Raw genomic sequence first — 21,856 nt, forward strand, 5'->3', positions numbered from 1 at the left:
GTTGATATGCCTGGATACTAGCTCTGGGGTTTTTAGCACACCAGAAGAGGCTTGTTTTTTACAACTTTCTTCAAATTATCTTCAGCTAGTCAAGGTAGCTAAGATTGTGCTTTCATGTAGTTATTTGATCCACGTTAGTTTACACTTTGCTCTTTTACCCCTGCCTCTACAAAATGTTGATTCGCTGCAGCTTCTAATTACTCCGGTGAAGGAAGATTGCTGAGTTTGGGCCACTTAACATTCTTCCCTTCTTGAAAACCTTAATCTTTTTCTGTGCATTAATTAGAACCAATTTGATTATACTTCAGTGGGTGTTTTTAATGTACCTGACCTTAAAAGACTAGTCATTTTTCCATGTAATCCTTTTTGAGGGAACTAAATAGATTGATAAATATTCTTTTCCTAGATTTTATCCTTTTTTCTGTCTGCTTCTGCAATTCAGCAAGCACATGATAGCTCCTACCAACCTGTTCTTCAAGATCTATGATCATTTTTTTCAGGTTAGGTAATATTTAGGATCTTCTGTCTCCCTCCTGCTATGTTTAACATGGCTGTATCTGGCCTAATCTACAGTAGGATCTTGGTGGTTACTCCTTTAACTTCAGTGGGACATTTCAGTGAAAGGGACTTACAGCCTGTACAGAAGGACATAGGAGAGAAAATTCTATCCCAATGCAAAAGACATTTTTTGCAAAACTATCAGCTCTTCCCCAGTACCAGTTCAGTCTAAGGTACTTAAAATGTCATGATAATTACCTTCCCTGTTTTAGGTGACTTTCTGATTTCAGTATATAAATCCAACCAAAACGTCTCTTCCACTTCTGAAAGCTGATTACATATCTGTACTGTGCCTGGGGATATCACCCCCTAATAATCAAGGGCTCAATCCATTGCTCATTAAAGTCATCATAGACTCATAGAAAGTTGAGGGTTGGAAGGGACTTCAGGAGGTCATCTAATCCAACCCCCTGCTCAGAGCAGGACCATCCTCAACTAGATCATCCCAGCCAAAGCTTTGTCTAGCCAGGTTTTGAAAACCTCCAAAGATGGAGATTCTGCCACCTCTCTGGGTAACCTGTTCCAGTGCTTTATAACCCTCCTAGCGAGAAAATTCTTCCTAATATCTAATCTAAACTTCCCTTGCTGAAACTTGAGACCGTTGCTCCTTGTTCTGTCATCCTCCACCACTGAGAACAGTCTGGCTCCATCCTTTTTCAAACCCCTCTTCAGGTAGTTGAAGGCTGCTGCTAAGTCCCCTCTCAGTTGCTTCATCTCTAGACTAAATAATTCCTGTTTTTCCTCATAAATCATGCCCCAGCCCTCTCACGATTTGTCCACATCCTTTCTGTAGTGGGGGGCACAAAACTGAACACAGTACTTCAGATATGGCCTCACCAGTCCTTAATAGAGGGGAATAATCACTTCCCTTGACCTACTGTCAACACACCTTCCAATGCAGCCCAGTATGCCATTAGCCTTCTTGGCAACAAGGCACACTGCTGGCTCATATTCAGCATATTGTCCGCTGTAACCTCCAGGTCCTTTTCTGCAGAGCTGCTGCCCAGGCAGTCAGTCCCCAGCCGGCACAAGTGCATGGGATTGTTCTGTCCTAAGTGCAGGACTTCACGTTTATCCTTGTTGAACCTCATGAGATTCCTTTTGGCCCAATCCTCCAAGTTGTCAAGTTCACACTGAATCCTAGCCCTACTCTCCAGCGTATCTACTACTCCCCCCAGCTTGATGTCATCTGCAGACTTGCTGAGGTTGCACTCTGTGCCATCTTCCAGGTTGTTGATGAAGACATTGAACAAAACTGGCCCTAGCACTCCACTTGATGCCAGCTGCCAACTAGACATGGAGCCATTGCTTACTACCTTCTGATGCTCCAACCACCGTACAGTTCATTCATCCAGGCTAGATAGATCCAGCCCATACTTCCTTAGCTTGCCTGAGAGAATGTTGTGGGAGACCATATCAAAAGCCTTGCTAAAATCAAGGTACACCACATCCACCAGTCTCGCCACATTTACAAAGCCAGTCATCTCATCACGATGTCATAAATTATGATGTCATAAATTAATATTTTTCTTGTAAAAGCCTAAATGAGTCAAGTTACTAAGTTTAAAATATCATGTCTGTTACTAAATAGCTAATGGAATAATTGGGTAAAACACCCACTAATAATTCCCACATGACTAAACAGGATACATTTCCCTTTCCATTATCATTAAGTCTGTATTTATTATGCCTCATTCATTACAATATTTCGGTATGTGTGTAATTTTAACCTTATGAGTAGTTCTACTGAAGTAAGGGAATTGTTCATCTACAGTTATACAGCGCTCAAATCCCTTCCTGAACTGGGGCTTGTGTTAGGAAAAGGAAGCTGATTTCAAAGACAGGTTAGGAGAAAATTGTTTAGCATTCAATTTTCTAATCAGACTGTGAAATTCCAAAATAGTTAGGCTATGTTTTTTTTCAAATTTTTAGTTGTTTGTTTTAAGTTTGCAATTATAATTTTATTTAGTGTAAAATTCATAGATATCTAGGTGACCAAGAAAATAAAAGTAGTGTGTTCTGCTTTTTTCCCTAAGGTTTTTAGTCTCTACCAGTACTAGATAAACTGAAAGTTTTGTCCAGCTATATCTAGAACATAAAAATACCATATGCCCCCTTCATTTTCAAGATTAATGCTAATCAATTATTTGGATAGCTGAACCTTAAACTTTGAATTGAATAGAATTGAATTGAATGATGATTTTTAAAAAATAAAAGATAGCTAATTTTGTAAAAAAACAAAAACATTCCAGAAATGGTAGAAAGAAAGAAATGAAAGATTTTTCTTTTATCTAGATATTCAGACCACTACTACATGCTGGTGAGAATAACTGTATTTGTTGCGATCAATTTAAAGAAATGCTCAATAGTTCTGTACAGTCACAAGGCCTGCAAGGTTGCTTAGATGGTAAGTGTTCACAGACATTTACTCTGAATGTAATTTTTCATTCTGATTCCTCCCATCCATTGCTGATGGGATATTTGACTGAATCTATCTATGTGAAGCAGATTCTTTCTGGAAGTGATTTTACATAAGTGTGCCTTACTGCTCTGATTTCTGGTTTATTATTTTTCTCTAACTGAATTTTCTTTAGCAGTCATATAAATGTGATAGCAATGGAGACAGAAGTTTTCTGTTTGTCTGCACAATACTTAGAACAAGGGGTAGCAATGCGAGTTTCTTGAAAGTGTGTGGTGAATATGCTATAGCCTTAATTTAGAAGTTGTTCTAGCAAGAAAGCAATTAGTATCTGGCTTATTTTAGGGCTTAACCTCTGCTGACTTTTCCAGCAGTAGATATTGCTTGTTATTGGGGTTTTGGAATGTGAACAGTAATAATCATAAGCAACCATTGATCCTCTGGATCATGGTGCATGTGCAAGAGGTTTACAACCAGCACATTAAGACTTTTGATGTGTATGTCTAGGCAAGAGTATGGAGGAGTGGAGGCTGCCCAAAACCTGTCATCCCCCCTTTAGACCATTGAGATAGAATCTAAAGATCAGACCAAGTCCAGATGTTCAGTACCTCAATGGTTGCAGATTCTGCTGGAGAGCAACAGATAAGATTTGCTGCTGACTGCCTAATGCCTCAGGCTGCTGACAGAAGTGACTGTCAGAAATTGGACCTCTGAAGTAGTCTCCATTCATGCCCTAATAAAGCACTCTGCAGCCATGCTCTTAAAAGTGCCTGGTCATGCCACAATCTGAACCCTCATTACATGAGGGCTGAGATGAAGATGTTCCAAAGCAGAGTACCTTCATTAACTTGTGTCAGATCACGTTGGGAGCAGGGCTGGGATGCTGAAGCCCAGATCCCTTCTCCCCTCTGGAGCTCTCTTCAGAATGGGAGGGAGAGAAGAGAGGGGAGGGAGTTCTGTCTGGGGTTTGCCCAGCCTTTACTGGAGGGTGGGGTGAGTGAATTGGAGCCTCCCCAAGGTGGGGCAGCTGCAGTCCACCCACCATACCCTCCAGTGAAGGCTGGGCAAACCCCAGACTGAGCTCCCTCTGCTCCCTTCACCCCCTCCCATTCTGAAGACAGCATCAGAGCTGCAAGGAAGAGGGGCGGGGCTAGGGGAGAGTGACTATAGACATGCAGTCACTCCAAACTGGAGCTTGATCCTGCAACCTCCCAGACCCAACAGGGAATGTCTGTTGGGTCCAGAAGATCTCTGTAACTCATGGTACTTCTTGCAAAGAGTTACATGAGTTACAGCAGGGAGCGCACATCTGTCAGTGGGGGCATGTTTCTGTCAGGGTGATGCCCCTTAGCCTTTCTCCAGCCAAGGAGTACCCACAAGGGATTGGGGCCTAGGGTTTTGAGGCACCCTATATTCACCTTATTCTGGAGGCTGCAACATAGTGGTATTTTATAGGAACTACTCTGCCACGAGTAGCCCCATCACATTGCGACCAGGCCCTCCAGTCCAGAGGTTTCCAACCACTGGACTGTGGCCCGGTACTGTGCCACAAAGGGTTGGCTGCCGGGTCGTGGCACGAGCTCTTGAAATTGGACCGCTGCTCCCTGCCCACCCTCAGCTGTGGACTCCTGCCTGCCTGCCCTGGCTCAGACCTCAGCTGTCCACCCAGGTGAGTGGCTTCTGTCACCGGCAGTCAAATACAGGGTTAAAGCTGGGCATCAGGGCAGGCCCGGGAAGGAAGCAGCCAGCTCCATGTGCCCCATCCTGCTTCTGCTGCCATGGCCATGCCTGGCAAGGTGCTACCCGTGCAACAGGTACCCCGTGGGGCCTGCGCCAGGCCAAGCAAGACCCTCCCAGCCCCACCCACAGCTGGGAGTCGGGGGATGTGGGCAGGGAAATGCCCAGGGCAGAGGGTGGGTAGGTGGCTCTGCTGCTTGCTCCTAGGGAAAGCAGTGGAGCCCCTTCTTCCCAGGCAGCCCCAGCTGGGTCCTCCCGGGCCACTGCCTGTGCAGTCTCTTCCACTGCAGGGTCCCCTGGTGCCCGCAGCTGCAGTGCCCCAACTCAACTGGAGCTGTGCCTTTACTTGCAGGGCAACTCCTCACGATCCCTCCCCCTCCCCCCCCCAAGTAACAATTTAATTTAAATATGTAAATTCGATTGGGTATAGAAACAATCTGCCAAAATTATTTGAGTGAGTTTGCCAGTCCACGATGTAAAAAACACTGGGAACCACTTCTCCAGTTGGATGCAGTTTACAGTCATACCCAGGACTATAGTGTGTAAGAACAGGAAAGTAGTACATTGGAAACAATGCTGCAGTGACAAACTCACTTAACCTAATCAACTAAACAGCTATTAAATGGTAATGTTTTTTAGTTGTTACTCACCAGGCCCAGGGCTGGATCATGTGCTGAAAGGTAAAAGGTGTGGCATACCATCACCAGTCCTCTGAAACGTTCTCCTACTGTTCTGATTTCTGGTTCTGTATTATCTTTGTGAGTTTTTGTTTTGCCTTATTATATATGGCAATTATAAAAGATATATAGGATGTATACATAAAATATATACATACACATGCATTTTTCCATATTATAAAGGCGAATATGTGTGTATGTGTTAAAGAAGATGTACTTTTTTCCTTTATAATGTGGAAAAAATTGTAAGGATTTTTTTTTTTAATTTCTAGTAGGTATCACTTTTTTCTGTCCCCGCATATTTCTTTTTTTCTCTGAGTTCATATCCATTAAGGAGCATAAGAGGTTTGGTACATTATTTGGCAGAAGAATTATACTTGCTTATTAGTTGTCTTGAAACGTTAGATGGAGAGGTCAGTTTGAGGATAGTTCTCAGCTCCTTTGAAAAGATACTAATCAGGATCAAGGAGAACATGAGGGGAGATTTTTATGTTCCATAAATCCAGTAATAGCCCATTTGAGAGGGGAAGGATGTGAACAAAAGAGGCCTTCCCTACTTACAGCCTTGCAAAGGCACCACTTACAGTAGTGCTGTGCATAGGGTCCCTTGCTTAATAACCACATTTCCTTGCTTAATAATGATTCCAAAGACAGCAAAGAGGGGGAAAGGATGTGTGGTTGGATACACAGACCTGAGCAGACACAGTGGGACCATCTACACGTGCTATTAATGCACCTGAATAAACACCAGCACAGTTTGTGCCAGAGTTTATTGGTACCAGGTACAGCATTTACACGTGTGCTCGGACTGCAGCCTCTTGAGCTGGGGCAGCACAGCCCTGCTGGCAGTGGCCTGGGAGGTCAGCCTGCCAAACCACAGCTGCTCCACCCTTGATCAGTGTACAGCGGAGGGCCTGGCTGAGGCCCAAGGGTGCTCCCATGCAGGGCTAGGCGGCAGGTAGCCCCCTGCGCTGTAGCACCCTCATGCCCCAGCCAGCCACAGTCACTGTCTACACTTGTAATTTGATGCACTAAACTTGGCTGTAGGATAGTACTTGAGTTGGGCAGTACTATCCTATGGTGGAGTTAATTTGTTTACTGTGGCCTAATAGTGCTGCACATATAGATGCTGATGCTGTACTGTGGAGCTAATTAGTCAACTCCACAGTAAAGCGCACATGTAGATGTCTCCAGTGAGAATCATACTGCACCTTCCTAAGCTGTGGTGTAATGGATCCAGTCCCCATGCATGTTCTGGAAGGATTTACCTCTTGATGCTCCCTTGTGAGAGTGTGAGATAGTTCGTAAGTTATCATCTGATGGGAATGTAGAATCCTTCCAGTGACAAGCTGCACATTTATCAGCCCCTGCTAACATAATATCACTGAAAATTATATGAATTTTCCTGGTTGGACAGCAGCCTTTAGAAAAGGACCAAGTAGGTTCAGTATTACACTCTCTTCCCCCAGCATTCATGAAAGGTGATCTTTTTAAAGACAAATATTCAGCATTTCAGATGAAACTTTCAAAGTTCTTGTATCAGTTTTTGTCAGTGCTCCATATAATACTGTAATAACATTCACATGTTTTTCTTCTAACCGATAATATAAAAGACCCTGTAACTTATAGCATTATTCTTATTCTTTGGTTTAAAATAAAAACCTTTATTTTGTATAACAGAACCTTCCAATGGACCTCAGACCTCAGATGAGTTTGTAAGTATGAACAGTACCAGTTTTTCACTGGTACTTTCCTGGAAGATTTAAAGGGAAAATATTGGAAGTTGAAGATGGGAGATATGTTTGCCATAAAAGGATAATAAAGTTCTTTCGGTTACAATCTTATATACTCCATAGACATAAAAGGCAGGGTGAGGACTTAAAGAGAACATTAAATATAAATTTGGCCTTAAGGTACACTCCTAATGGAGCCTTGCTATGGAACCAGAATGCTGATGGGATCTGTCAGATTTCTAAACGTGCTGCCAGGAATGGATTGGGGAGGCGGGGGGAATCAGCTTTTAAAAACAGACTTAACTGACATATTAATAAAAAACCAGGTAACAATCTGTCCCTGGTTTGGGATTAACCAGCATTTAAATTATTGCAGACAGAAGCAAGATAAAGAAAAAACACCAGAGTGGCAACAGTTTCTGTGGGGTGGAATGGGAACAGGATTAAAGACTTTGTCCTCTTCAAACTCCTTGCTCCTAAAATCTTATTTAGAGGCTCATCCAAAATCCACTGCAATCTCTGGAAAGGTTCTGGTTGACTTACGTGGGCTTTTTTGTCTACCTAAGTAAAAAGGTCTGATTTCAAAAAGTACTAAGCACCTAGCAGCTCTTGAAGGGAATAGGGCTAGTCCTATATATTTATTGTCTTTATTAAAGGAGTTGCTAAGTGCCAAACAAAATAGGTCTTTGTTCGGCTAAGCACTGAGTAGTTAAATGTCCCTTCCCCCAAAAGTTTACAATCTGAATAGACCAAACATATAGGATGGGAAAGGAATATAAAACAAACACATTAAACAATGTAATGATAGGAACTATCATGTTAGTACCATGATTTTGGGGGAGGGAGAGGGTAGATGGGTTTAGTCAATAAGGGAAAGGTAAAGGAAAAGAAGGGGTTTAGGAGACAGGGCAAGGAGCAGAAGGTCAGAGGTATAGGCAGAGAAGGAAAGTAGTGGTGGGGCTGTGAGGGACAGGGAGAATTGGAACAGGTAGTCCAGTCAAAACTATCCTTGCTTTGGACATCCGGGGCTCTTGCTTTAGCTGTTGCTTTTCTTGGTTAGCTGGAGTCTGGCTGACTCATCTCAACAGTCTTCCCCCAATGGTATATTGTGTTGAAAGGGAAACCACCACTTCAGTACTAATGCTTACTGGGTTTGTGTGGGAGCCTCATTCTTAGTGGTTGGTCCCTGGGGGTGATGAATGGAGAAGAGGCCCCAGGTGAGTTTCATTTTGCCCACAGTGCAACAGCCCCTGTTGTAGCTGCCTCTGTTCATACAGGATACTCTGGCTAACTCTGTCAGTTATCCCTACACATTGGTAATCCTTAGATTCATAGATTCATAGATGGTAGGGTCGGAAGGGACCTCAATAGATCATCGAGTCCGACCCCCTGCATAGGCAGGGAAGTGTGCTGGGTTTAGATGACCCCAGCCAGATGCCTATCTAACCTCCTCTTGAAGACGACTGATCTGGGGCCAGTCAGCACAGGAGGCTCTTTATAAGATGCTTAGCCTCTGAGCTTGTATCATGTTACTTCTGAACAGAAGATAAGAGTTAAGGATGGGGGTACAACTTTAAAAACAGAATCTCCTCCTTGTGGAGTACTTTCTCTTGCAAGCTTAATATTATCATAGGATATTTTAAAGTGTAGTTCCTTACATTTCGAGCCAAAGAAAAAGAAAATCCACACTGGAGAAATTTCTGCTTGTCGTCACCTGAACACTGTAAGGGACAATTTATATAAGGCTTCTCTTGAGTGTTTTAATGTCTGCAACATAAAGTGACAGGATTTATCAGCTTATTCAGTGGATACTGTAGCCCCTTCATAGACTAACCAGACCAATTTGTTATGGTGGATAGTTTTGCTTGTGAGTATAGGTGAGGTAATCCCCTTTGGAAGAAGAATATCACCATGATTGAGTTGCTTAATACTGTGGCAAACACAATCATCTTTGGGAAAGCTGTTTATATTGAAAGGCCTTAGGCCTAAAGTCAGTACTAAGTTCTAACTTAGATTAATCCCTTTGATCCATAGAGATCAAGCTGTATATTTTATGACTAATATATATGTCTTGTCTAACTTGCTAATGTTGTCTCGCAATATTCCCAAGGCAATGTAGAAATGGGGATGATATTTGGCAACCTGAGAAGGAGGAATGCCTTTAACTTTAATGTTTATCTTTGTGTAGCAACCATTGTTATTCTTCAGAAACATTTTCACTTAAAATTAGCTGAAAATCATTCATCCTGAGAAATGAGAGCTAAGCTAGCTATTCTCAAAATTAGTTTTGAATAAATCTTTCCTTTAAAATGCATTATTTTGGCAGCTGTACTTTATCATCTCCTATCCTACTTGCATGGCAATTTAAAGTATTATTTGAAGTATTCCTTTTAAGATTTAAAACTCTTTATTTTTGTAGGCTGAATTAAGAGAGGCAGTAATTAGTATTACACCAAATAACCAAGAAGAAGTAGCTTTACAGATTTCAGATGCAGGAGAAACCAGCTGCAAGTTACTTGCTTCAGAAAATGTAATGGAGGAACTTGGCTGTTTACAAAGAGAAGATTCCAGCCCAGTGGTAATTATTGCTTGAGACCAACAGCAATAATGTTGAAGGACATGATATTATTTATTTTTACTATAGTTATACTAAGATGTCCCAATCAGAACTCAATAATGCTAGATGCGGTGCAGTCAAATAAGGAGAAGTTCACAGTCCCGGCTCTAAAAGCTCACAAGCTAAATTATGTTTAAAGATAGCTATATTTTACTTTTAATTTTTTATCATTTACTAAATAATGTTAAGTTAGAAACAAATACAAACACTGAAGATACTCTTGCTGTATAGTTAGAGTTGAATGAACCAAAAGAAACAGCAACAATTGCAGTGCCATATTTCCAGCAGAGGGTCAAATCCTAAATCCAGTATGCTACATAAGTAACTGGAATGCATCCTGTTTTCACAGTGGGAGAGTCTAGAAACTTAGGATGAATCTGATATCTTTTATTAAACTAACTTAAATAGTTGGGGGAAAAATGTTAGCAAGCTTTTGGATTTACAAATCCTTCATCAGGCTGAGGAAGTCTCTGTTGTTGGTGTGTGGTCTTCCAGGATGGAATGAATAGTAAAGAAGCCAGAGGCTGGGCTGGTATGCATGAAAGACAGGCAGTCAGTGAAGATGTAGATTGAGGAGTCAATGGGTGAGAGACAGGCTGGGGGGTGGAATGAAGGTAGCAGTTAAATAGTGGTGAGGTACCTGGGGAGTCAGATGTCAGGCAGGTTATAGTGTGTCATAAATCCAGTGTCTATATTTAGTCTATGATATTTTGTATCCAGGAGGTTGATGAAGTGGAGTTCATAGGCTCGTCTCTGAGAAGTGTTTTGTAAGTTTCCTTTGAGGATTAGAACAGAGGATTGGAGAGAAAGTGGTTTTCTTGTGAGAAATGTGCCCCCACAGGTAGTTGGGTATTCTTGTCTTTGATAGATTTCCGGTGTGCATTCATTCTGGTGCGCACTTGTTGTTTGGTCTCTCCTACGTATTTTCCATCAAGGCATTTGGTGTATTGGATTAGATATACAGCAAAAGCTGCGTTAACTGGCACTTTATTAGCCAGAAAACTCTATTAACCAGCATCCAAGGGATGCAGCAAATGCGAAACTGGAAGTACCACTTCTGGGGGACTTCCCATTTTGCCGCCGTGAGCCGAGTTTTTCTTTGCCGCTTCTTCAGCCCACAGCCCAGGGTAAAGCAGCCTGCACAGGGCAAAGCAGCCTGCGTGGGGGGCCCCCTCCCCGTCCTTCAGCACACTGATGCTGGGGAGTGCACCAGAGGGTGCACATTTGATTAACCGGCATCCCCCATTCCCAGGGGGTGCCAGAAAACATCTTTTACTGTATTACATTTCTGGAGGTGCAGCTGTGAGATGCAGGGATGCTGATGGCTCTGTTGCAGGATGTAGTAATTGTGGGGGTGGTGGAGATGTGTTGGTAGGTTTTGCCTTTCTTGTCATGCCATGGTCTGGATCCATTCGGTATGTTCTGGGCCTGAGGAAGTTTGTTTTTGGTGATGAGGTTAGCAAGGTTCAGTGCTTGTTTGAAGGCTAAGATGGGTGGTTCTGGGAAGATCTCTTTAAGAGTAGGGTCTCTTTCTAGTATGGGTTGCAATTATTTGAGGCTTTTCCATATGGGTTCGAGGGAGGGATGATATGTCATAAGCAGCGGTGTGCAATTTGGGGGGCGGTTCTTCTGTACTGAAGCAATTCTTCATGTGTATCTGGGTGGCTCTTTCAAACATGCAATCTATCTCTCTGGAGGAGTGTCCTTGTTGGGTGAAAGCCTTTTAAAGATTGGTGAAGTGGCAATCCTGGGTGTTCTCCTCAGTGTAAATTTGTTGGTATCTGAGGGCTTGGCTGTATATCACAGCTTTCTTGGTGTGTTTAGGGTGATTGCTGGTTCCGTGCAGATATGTATGTTGGTCTGTGGGTTTCTTGTATATGGTGGTCTGTATCTTACCATTCTGGATACTGATCATCGTGTCTGAAAAGGAGATGTTGGTGCTGGAGTATTCAAGAGACAGTTGAATGGAGGGCTGATTATTGTTGAATTTCTGATGGAACTCAATCAGAGATTGCAGGTTTTCCGTCCAAATGATGAAGATATCATTGATATATCTTAAGTATAGCAAGGATTTGATGGTGCAGTCCTTGAGGAATTCTTCTTCCAGGTGGCTCATAAAAAGTTTGGCATACTGTGAGGCCATTTGGTCTAATAAAAGATATCAGATTCACTCAAAGAACCTTGTCTGCCTATGTCCTTAGACTAACATGGCTACAACCTACACCCCTAGAAACTTAGGAATACTTTCTACATGTGAGGAGGAGCAACAGCATAGCTGCTCAATAACTGTTTTTAAAAATAAACTGAAAATGAGGGAAGTAAAGCAAACAGTCTAACATGTAATAATCCAGGTATCTTTGAGAAATTAGGCATTCTGTGATCAGGCAGGTTTTATAAGATGGAATGTTACTCATATGGAAACCTTTATATCTGGACGCTTAGAAATACTGTCCCTTAGAGCAGTGGTGCTCAACCTTTTTGGATGGTGGGCCAAATAGGCTAGTAGTTCCAATCTGGCCCCTGGGGCGGGCATGCTGGGGCCCCATCCAGCTCTGCAGAGGGCACAGGGAACAGCCTGGCCCTGATCCAGCTGTACAGTAGAAGGGGGCTTAGTCTGGCCCCAACCTGGCCCCACAGTGCAGGGAGAGGGTATGATCTGGCTTCTATCCAACCCTGCAGGGGGAAGAGGGCATGGCCCAGCCTTACAGAGAGAAGGGGGTGTGGCCTGCTCTAACCCAGTCATGCAGAGGGAACGGGGCATTGCCCAGCTCCAATCTGGCCTTGTGGGTCCATCCCCAGTGCGGAGCTTGGGAATTTGGCAGCAGGGAAGGGTGGCAGTATTAAGTGCCACTGCTCCCCTACCACCAACCTTCCTGACCTGTGAGGAGCCCCATGGGCTGGATACCATGGTTCAACAGCTGCATTTGGCTTGCCAACCAGATGTTGAGCACCCTTACCTTTAGAGGAAAGTTAATCAATAGTTATATATTTCAGGTGGTCTGCCAAGTGAAAGGAAGTACTCAGATACTTTGTATAAACAGTTCTGGCACAAGGGACCTAAAAACAGTTCATCTGGCTCCCCACTATCAAGACCAACATAATTATCTTCAGTCAGGTACAAAGAAAATTAAATTTATCTCTGACACGTCAGATATTGTATCACACACTATTAGTGTGCATTTACATAAGATTGTGTTTCTCAGCAATAGTGCTGAAATGAGCCAAAACTAATGTAGCTACCAACAATTATACTTTTTTACTAGGGGTATATATCAGTTGGCAATTGGATCGGCACCTATAAAAGGAAAAATGACATTATCAGCCATGTGCCAGGAGCACCCTGGCAAGCATAGTCCAGTCCCTGCACTCCACCACTGTTAACAAATAAAAACCTAGGATTCCGGACTAGCCCAGGGATTGACATGACACCTCATTTGATGAGTGACAGAAAGGTTTTATTTACTACAAGCATTTAAAATCAAGTCAAGTGAGCCCAAACCAAATCAAAGTCCAGTAATTAGCTATACGGTGATGATTTCTCACCAAACAGGCGACAAAGAGGCGGTCTGTTTCTCTTCAACTTCTTGAGTAAGTCGGGTGCATCAGGAACTGGTGTCAGAGAGATTTCTCACCCTTGAAGCGTGCATTGTTTGCTGTTTTACTGCCTTTTTATACCCTTAATTTAGCATCTTCATAGCATTCTTTTAGTTGTGTAAATCAAGAGACAGTTCCAAGTAGTAGTTGACAGGAAAAACCTGCTCATTACTGGTTATCAGAAATTTCTAATTTGAATGAGTTACCTTCTTCAGTAACGAGGTTATCCAGTTTGGAACATATCAAGAAACTGATTAACAGCCAGGAAAAACATACTAAGTCAGGAGGAGACATCTATTACATATGGAGAATGTCTCTTCCTGCACATAAACATGAGTTAGTCGCAAAAGAAATATTTACCATACTAATTAATCAAGGATAGACGTTTCATACAGTTACACACCAGACAACTAAGAGTCTGCCTGAAATCATCCTGAATATAGGAAGACAAGCTGGAAGAGATACTTCATTATTCCTTCTCAGATGGCCTAGCCACGAACTTGCATCCACTTGCAATATGCAGTTAGCATTATTATTCTGTATTTTACCTTTTGTAAGTAGGCCCAAGCTTAGCATGAGTTTCAGAGTCATCCATCACCACTGGCCCAAGCCCACAGCAGGCTATAGGTCCCACAGAGCAGCAGGATTGAGAGGGGATGCTGGGGAATGGTCACAGGGCACTGAACTCAGCAACAAAGGGACCATTACTGGTTCCTACTGCTGCTGCCATGGCAACACTGCGCCCACAGCAGGGACCTGAGCACTAGGGCTGCCACGGAGACATTAGGCTGTGCATGGGTGAGGTAAGGCGCCACGTAAGAGACAGTCTTCTCTGCCAGGCACTAGGTGCCTTTGCAAAAGTGGCTTCTCCCTGGTGGCTGCAGGAGCTCAGCTGTGTGGGGCCTGCCAGCACTGAGGCAGTGGCGTGCTCTGGGCTTCCAAATGCTCCTGTCACCACTGTCCTCACAAGGGTCTGCCCCACCTGCCCAGGGATGTCAGGGAGCAGAGCTGCAGGTAGGGACTGTTGGCTAGGGGGTGACATGTGGGAATAAGGTGGTCACTGCCTTCCTCATCAAGGGCCAGAGCAGGCAGGAGGCATGTGCATGTGTAAATGCAAAACAAACAAAAAAGGTTTATTTATATCAGTAGTTTAAAATGCCTTGCACTATTACTAAATGTCAGTTATTGGATCAGCATTGGCCAATATGGTTGGTTAATTATCGGCAATCAGTATCAGCCAAGAAAATCTCAGGCACTTGTATTTTGTATTATTTTATTGTGCCAACAGAAGTGGTAAATGGTTTATTAAACACCAAAGAAGAGTACAATAAATGTGTTGAATTAAGTGAATGCTTTATAGCCTTTTAATATGCTGACTTCTTTCCATAAGAAACAGGGTTGCTCTAAGCCAGTGATTCTCGACCAGGCTGCTGAAGCACCCTGGGATGCCATGGGATGCTATACAATGTCAGCCATGCTAGGTATGCAAATATGACTCACAAGATATCCCCAAATGGGCGTGTCCCGATGAGCACACATATGCAGTTTATGGAGCCTCAATGCAGTTTGAGACACTGCAAAGCACACATGGCGCACATGTTCCCATTCACCATGCTGCTAATTTGCAGCACAGTGCAGGTTTTTGACACCAGGAGATCCTGGTGTAAAAAAAATCCCAATGCTGAAAAAAGTGGTGTGGTGCATGTGGCAGCAGCGTGCACTGCCAGAAAGGGAGCCTGGCTAGCCAGAGCCATGTTCTGGCTGCTGCCCAGGCTCCGAGCAGCCAGCTCAGCACCAGTGCTGCCCCGGGAGGCCCCTAAGACCATAGGTAAGGCTGCTGGGGGTAGTACAAGTGCTGGCCATAGGCTGAGAGAGAAAAAAATACTTGGGGGGTTGAGCCCCCCCCAAATGGGGGGCAGGTTGGAGCCAGGAGCAGGTTATCCAGGGGGTGCCCAGTGCAGGGAGTGGGTGGTGGCTCCCACTGCTGTGCACACCCTGGGAGGCATGTGCCCCCGGATCTGTGCGGCCCCCCAGATGAGCTGCATCCTGCCCCACCCTGCCCTGCCCTGGCTGGGCAGCGCTAACACCAGTCCCACTCCCACTCCCTCCTCACCCCTGCCGCAGCCACCAGAAGCCCACGGCCAGGCTGCCTTGTGGCCCTACTGTTACCCTGCATTTGTGGGAGCTAAGCCCCGTTAGCCTCCCTCTTCCGCTGCCTATGGTGCTGGCCCTAGTCTCCCCTACTCCACCTGGGTCACTTTGCCATGCACTAGAGTGCGTGTGCAGGGGTATGCCCAGAGACAAATAGCAGTGGTACAGATATGTGCCACTGCTATTTGTCCCACACAAAAAGCATAACCTTGTATGTGCCCATTTGTCTGTACGTGCCCAATGATTTCAAATAAAAATCCACAGTGTTAAAAAAATTGACCTGTTGTAATCTGAGTTTTTTGCAACACAATTATTTTTGCATACTCCAAAAAAATGAGGGAAAGTGAAGAGCTGGCATTTTCTGAGGAGTACTTTGAGTCAAACGAGGGGTGTCTTATGCTTAAAACCTTAAGAACCACTGCTCTAAGTTGTACATACCCTACATCCATTTGCATTTACCCTAGCTCACCACTAAATGTCACTCTTTCTTCAAAAATCAAAAGCAGCTGGAAAGGCAGGTTGTAGTTTAGCTCCAGGGTTCCAAAACTCTGGAATCTCTATCAGTGGCGTTAAATGAGCTTGATGTTGCATTACTTTGCTGCACAGCAATTTTCTTGAGGAAAATGGTATCCAAGCCAATAAACTTTGAGAGCCACTAGCTTAGGTATTAAAGTTTTCCATGGTAAGGTACATGTTCATATATAGCAGCAATGCACTATAAACGTGTAGTTTAATTGTAACATTTTAAGTATTTCTTTCTTCCAGTTGCATAGCTTTCTAAGTTTCTTACCATTAAAATTACCACATATTAAAAATCCACTTTTGACTGCCTTCACAATGTCCGCAAAGAAGAATATGTTGGTGTGGGAGTGTTTCCAGAGCTGCTGCCTATTTTTAGCTCCCATCTGGCCAGATCATGTTTAGTTTTGCTTCTTTTCATAGCTTGCAACAGTGGGTAACAGCAGGGCCCAGATCCAAAAAAACCCAAAATTAAATCCAGAAAAGTCCCTTGTGGTAAGCCGCGAAAGTTGCCAAGGGCTTTCTTTTGAGCTTCCATCCAATGTCCAGCATCTTAAAGAATTTAGCAAATTAATTTGATGTGGCAAGATTCATCTTGTCAATTCCATAGAGCCTGTTTTATTTTTCATACTGTCTAATATGAATTTAATATAATAGTTTTACTCCTGCACTCAACGTAAAGCCTGTGGTTAAGTGCATTGTTGGATCGGGAGCTATGTAGAGAAACTCACTCTATGTTTTTAATTTCCTCCATGCTTTCCTTGTTTTTTCCTAGGCTAATTGTTTTCTAAAATGAGTTGGATATATTTTACCTAATAAATTCTCTGCTTATGTAGGAACCTAAGGCACTGGTGATGCCATTGTTCTCTCCTGCTCTCTTTCTGTGGCACATTATAGTTTGTGACCTCATTAGTTTTGTGTACTAAAGATCCTAGTTTGTTAGTGAGGGCACTGACAGATGTGCAACTCCCTGATATAACTCACAGTGCTTCACAGAATGTTCCATGCGTTACACTGACTCTCCCAACCCAACAGACGTTCGCTGTTGGGTCAGGAGGGTAGAGGATCAAGCTCCGCATTGGAGCCAATCCAGCCAAAGAGATATGTGTCCGCAGTTTCTCTCCCCTAGCCCTGCAGCCTCCCCTGCATCTCAGCTCTGGTGCTGCCTGCACAGTGTGTGTGGGGGGTGGGGAGAAAGGAGCTTGGGCTGAGGCTTGCCCAGGCTGTGCTGGAGTTGGGGTGGGTGGATTGTAGCCCCCCTGATGTGGGGGAGGCTCTACTCCACCCCCACCCCCCAGCTCTACTTTGGAGCACCTTCATCTGAACCCTCAAATAATGAGGGTTAATTTGTTGCAGTTGGGGACTTTAAAAGTGCTCTGCAGCTGTGCACTTCTGTCAGGGCATGGCTGTAGAACACTTTCAAGGGGCTGATCGTGTGACAAATATAACTTCTGTCTGCACCTTCAGTGTTAGAGGAAGCTTTATGGCTTGTGGTATGTGGGAGGGGCTGAAGCACATGTCCTACTGCACATTTCTGTATTTAATGTCTGTTTTGTGGTTGTCTGTGATTGCAGACGCTGTATTCAATTACCCTTGCCAGTCCAATATTCTTATGTTTCTTCTTTGATTCTAGGTGGTCTTTCCTGACTTTGAAAAGTTATGAAATAAGAACTCGAAGTAAATGCAATTAAGATTTTTCTCAGTTAAATTATTTATAAAGCAATATTACTGCTTTTAAATTTGCATTTCGATATATTTAGTGTTAAAGAAAAAATACTTCTTTACTCAAATTATTTGTTGACAAATTACTGATGGCTTTTCATGGCTATGTGTAGTTGTTTAGCAATTCCAAAATGTACTCTTTTGCTAATATTTAAAGAAGAGTGCTGGGGAGAGTTCACAGATTTTCATTCGCTATATTTAATGTGTGGGAAGCATAAATTTGTTTTCCAAGCTGATCTAGAACAAAGAGATGGAAATGAAATATAAAAACACTCAGGAAAGGTGTGCTTATTAAATAAAAGAGGGTCTTAAAGATGTTAAACAACCCACCTGTTTTCACAGAGTTAGGCCCACTTCCTAAAACAGGGGTGACCAAGATACAGCCCACGACCCAAATCTAGTGGGAGAACTGTGTCATACAGCCTCTGCGGGTCTGGAAATTTGGTGGCAGGGATGAGCAGCAGCAGTGCTAATTGTCATGGCTTCAGGAGCTATGGCAATTAATGATGCCCCAGTTCCCCCACTGCCAAATTTCCAGATCTTTGGGAAGTCTTGTGGGCTGAATTGGGCCATCAGACTGGCCCTGTATGCCAGATCAGGTCTGTGGGCCAGCTGCATAACACTCATCTGGTTCTCAGGGACAAGTGACTTGGGTATCACTGTCTTACAATATTTACATAGGTGTCTAACTTGCCTCCTTGTAAGCAATCCTATTAACTTAAAATGAACATATTCCTTACAGATACAAGTAACCCTATGATGACTCTACTGGGACAGTTTTTGTCAGTTCCAGGCAAACTGGATCTCAGTGAACAACAGGTAAAAGAACGTCCTGTAAAGAGCCTATTAATCAGGACCTGGTGTGCACATGTTATTTCAGTAAGGTTGCCTAGGTCTCCATCCAGTTTTCAGTAATCTCATGTAGGTATGGGTCTGTGATTCCTGCATAATTTTTTAGAGGAATGAAAGTGAAACCAATGTTAAGATCATAATATTTATAAAGAACAGAATTATTGTAGTGCAGTAAAAGCTGTGTTAACTGGCATTTTACTAACCAGAATACTCTATTAATTGGAATTTCCAATATTCCCCTATACAAATCCTCACTTTAGCAACCAGAATCTTTGCCAAGTCTATCCAGCATGCACATACACATCAAGTATATTCACTACAAGTATGGCACTGTCTTCCGTATAACTCTCAGATAACCAGAATTTTTAGATAACCAGCACCTCCATTACCCCACTCATGCCAGATGACAAAGCTTTTACTATATCAAGTTCTTGAATTTGTTATTCTTCTATGTCTTGTTATGAATGGAAACAACTTTAGAGATCAAGTTTTGTTTATAAAGGAAATCAAAACTGATTTTTTTCCTTGGAAATGAGCAAAATCTTTATCCCAGAGCTTTAAAGATAAAGCATTAGATAGGCAGAGCAGTCAGAAAATGTGTAGGTGCCAACCTATGCCAGGCATCCATCACTCAAATTCCCATTCAAATCAATGAGGGTTGAAGGTATACAGAAACTCAAGGGATTGAGCTGTTGTAGGAACAAATTGTCAGCATATACAAAATATAAAATAGTTTTGAAGTTAAAACTCCTTTTTGTTCAGTTTGTTTAAAATATTAGTCCCTGAAGTATAGAAAGCATAACCCAATGTAGGTGCATAGTATTAATTGTTTCTGCCATTGTTGGCAAGCATCCTGCACTCCAGGAGGATTTACTTTTCCTTTCTCTACCCTCATTAAGGACTTAAAAGTGGAGGGTTGCTAAATCTTTATAAATGTTTAATTTGTTATTCCTGTTGGCTATTCAGTACTGCTGGCTGAGCAGGCTGTTAGTTAAAGGAAAAATAAGAGAATTAGATGGCTCAAGGGACTGATAAAGTGGTAGAGCGCCATTGATTTCTAGTTTGTCCATTCAAATAGAATTTAGGTTAGTAGTGACAGAAAATTATTATTTGATGACTTGCATTTCGTGTGGAATGGATTTATGGTTTCAGTGTAGATCACAATGGCCAAATATCTAAAATGCTGAATAAAATATGAAACCTGAATTTATTCTTCTATCCTTAAAAGTTATGTTTGCAGATCAGAGCTATGGCATCCTAGCCTTGCAATCTAAAGATGCTTTCAGTGATGCTTTTCTTCTCTAAATTCCAGTTGATCTTCTTCTTCCCTAGATTTCTAATGCTGCTTTCATGCATGGATTTAAGAATTTGAAAAGGGGTACAGATGGTGTGGTGCATCATCACATATAACACAATATGTTTTTCTCCGGTTAAAACAAAACTAGAAGCTTTACTAACATGCTAAGGGCCTAGGGCTGTTATTCAATTTAAGATCAAAACAAAAAAAAGATACAACTTCATTGGACTGTGTATTAATTTGCTTTGTAACATAATGAGTGTGTCTACATGAGACATTTATTGCGGAGCTGACTAATTAGCTCCGCAGTAAAGTGTCAGCGTCTACACATGTGGTGCTATTAGGCTGCAATAAACTAGTAAGCGCTGCTGTAGGATAGTACTGCCCAATGTAAGTACTCTTACAGCAGTCTTATTTATTGCTGTGCAATGCCCATGTAGACATTGATGGGGCTGGCTGGGGCATGAGGGGCTAGCCCCAGCTATCCCCGCACTGTAACACCCTCGTGCCCCAACCAGCCCCTCCATAGTACATTCAGCTGGGTTGGATCAGCCACAGGCTGGGAAGCTGACTCCTGGGCCCCCTGCCAATCAAGTCTGTTCCACCCCAGCTCAACATGCCACGGTCCCAGGCACACATGCAAACACCACGCCCAGGGGCAATAACCTCCAGTGCAAACTGTACTTGAGTTTATTCAGCCACCCTAATTGCACATGTAAATATTGCACATTCCCTTTATGTATAAAAAGTTGCTACAAACTAGACCAAACATAATCAAAATATGTTTTGTTAGTCCTGTAGTCATTTGAATTAAGTGTACCTCTCTTATGCAAATTTATAAAACAAAAATCTAGCATTCCTAAGTGTCTTGATTGTGTATCCAACACTTTACTGACTGCTATTTCTACATCTGATTTAATGTTCACCTGAGTAAATGTTTTTAGTTAGACCTAAAAACAGTCTGCAGGGCTATAAAATAGGAACTATATTATCAGGAGTATCTGAAAAACAGCAAAATTGCAGAAGTTACATAGCTTGATTAGTGGACTGTCAAGATCATTAAAAAAGAGAGAGGGTTATTAACACCTGTGGAATGGAGAGAGACTTTCAGAAATCATGTAGATTATAAAGAATTATGGAGTTAATGTTTCTTTCACCACTGCCTGAATAGAAACACTGCTGCCAGTGCTAGGCAGTTGGTTTTAAATTTTGAGTGGAGTAGGAATCACTTTGCACATACTCTAAGCCCATTTAAAGGGCAAATTGCAGTTGAACTCAATGGAAAACATTGGTATTAATAGCCAGATACAACAGATTGCAGGAATTAAGAGGAAACTGAATCCAGGCTATTCAACAATTTGGGAACAATGAGTTAGTGCTGAATAGCATTAGGGAAACCTATTGCTGGTTCTCCACTGTAACAAGAACAAGAATCCTAACATAATAGTAAACCTTTAAAAAATGGTTAAGTATTCTAATATGATAAAAGCCTTTGTCTGTTCATAACACTTTACTCATACTCTGACTGGTTGTCTGAAACAACCAATCAGAGTGCTCGAAGAGCCTTCTGGACAGGAGGTGGCGGCAGAGCGCCGCCATCATGGCGGGGACAGAGTGGGGCCCTGGAGGTGGTGGGGAGACTCCCCACTGGCCCTGCTCCCTGGAGGGGTTGCAACAGCACAGGGGGGGTGAGGCCAGTGGTACTGGCCTAAACTCTTGCCCCCTCCCCACTCCTTGGAGGTAGAGGCAGTGGCAGATGGAATAGGCCCAGACCCCAAGCAGCAGCGGGGGGAGGGAGGAGCAGCCCTGGGCCCTGGGTCCTGGGCCTGATGTGGCAGGGGGTGAAGGGAAGAATGGGCCCAGGGCCAACACAGTGGGGGGGAGGGGAGGAGTGGGCCTGGGCCCGACGTAATGGAGCGGGGAGGGGAGGAAAGGGCCTGGGCCCAACGCGGCAGAGTGGAAGGGGAGGAGTGGGCCCAG

The 21,856-nt window shown here is 43.2% G+C and overlaps 1 protein-coding gene across 2 annotated transcripts in view; it reads left to right on the forward strand.

The window, feature by feature from the left end:
- The window catches only part of TESMIN (testis expressed metallothionein like protein), a 31,622-nt gene that overhangs the window by 1,719 nt on the left and 8,047 nt on the right, over nt 1-21,856 (forward strand). Inside the window, exons 2-6 of one of the 2 annotated variants that reach the window (XM_006019213.3) lie at nt 2,854-2,965; nt 7,072-7,106; nt 9,544-9,702; nt 12,736-12,856; nt 18,470-18,546. In XM_006019213.3, coding sequence (XP_006019275.1) covers nt 2,854-2,965; nt 7,072-7,106; nt 9,544-9,702; nt 12,736-12,856; nt 18,470-18,546 — 504 coding nt within the window. The remainder of the gene's footprint in view (nt 1-2,853; nt 2,966-7,071; nt 7,107-9,543; nt 9,703-12,735; nt 12,857-18,469; nt 18,547-21,856) is intronic. The other variant, XM_014517774.2, reaches the window with a different exon arrangement.

Source organism: Alligator sinensis, unplaced genomic scaffold, assembly GCF_000455745.1.
Source record: "Alligator sinensis unplaced genomic scaffold, ASM45574v1 scaffold907_1, whole genome shotgun sequence".
Taxonomy (NCBI): domain Eukaryota; kingdom Metazoa; phylum Chordata; order Crocodylia; family Alligatoridae; genus Alligator; species Alligator sinensis.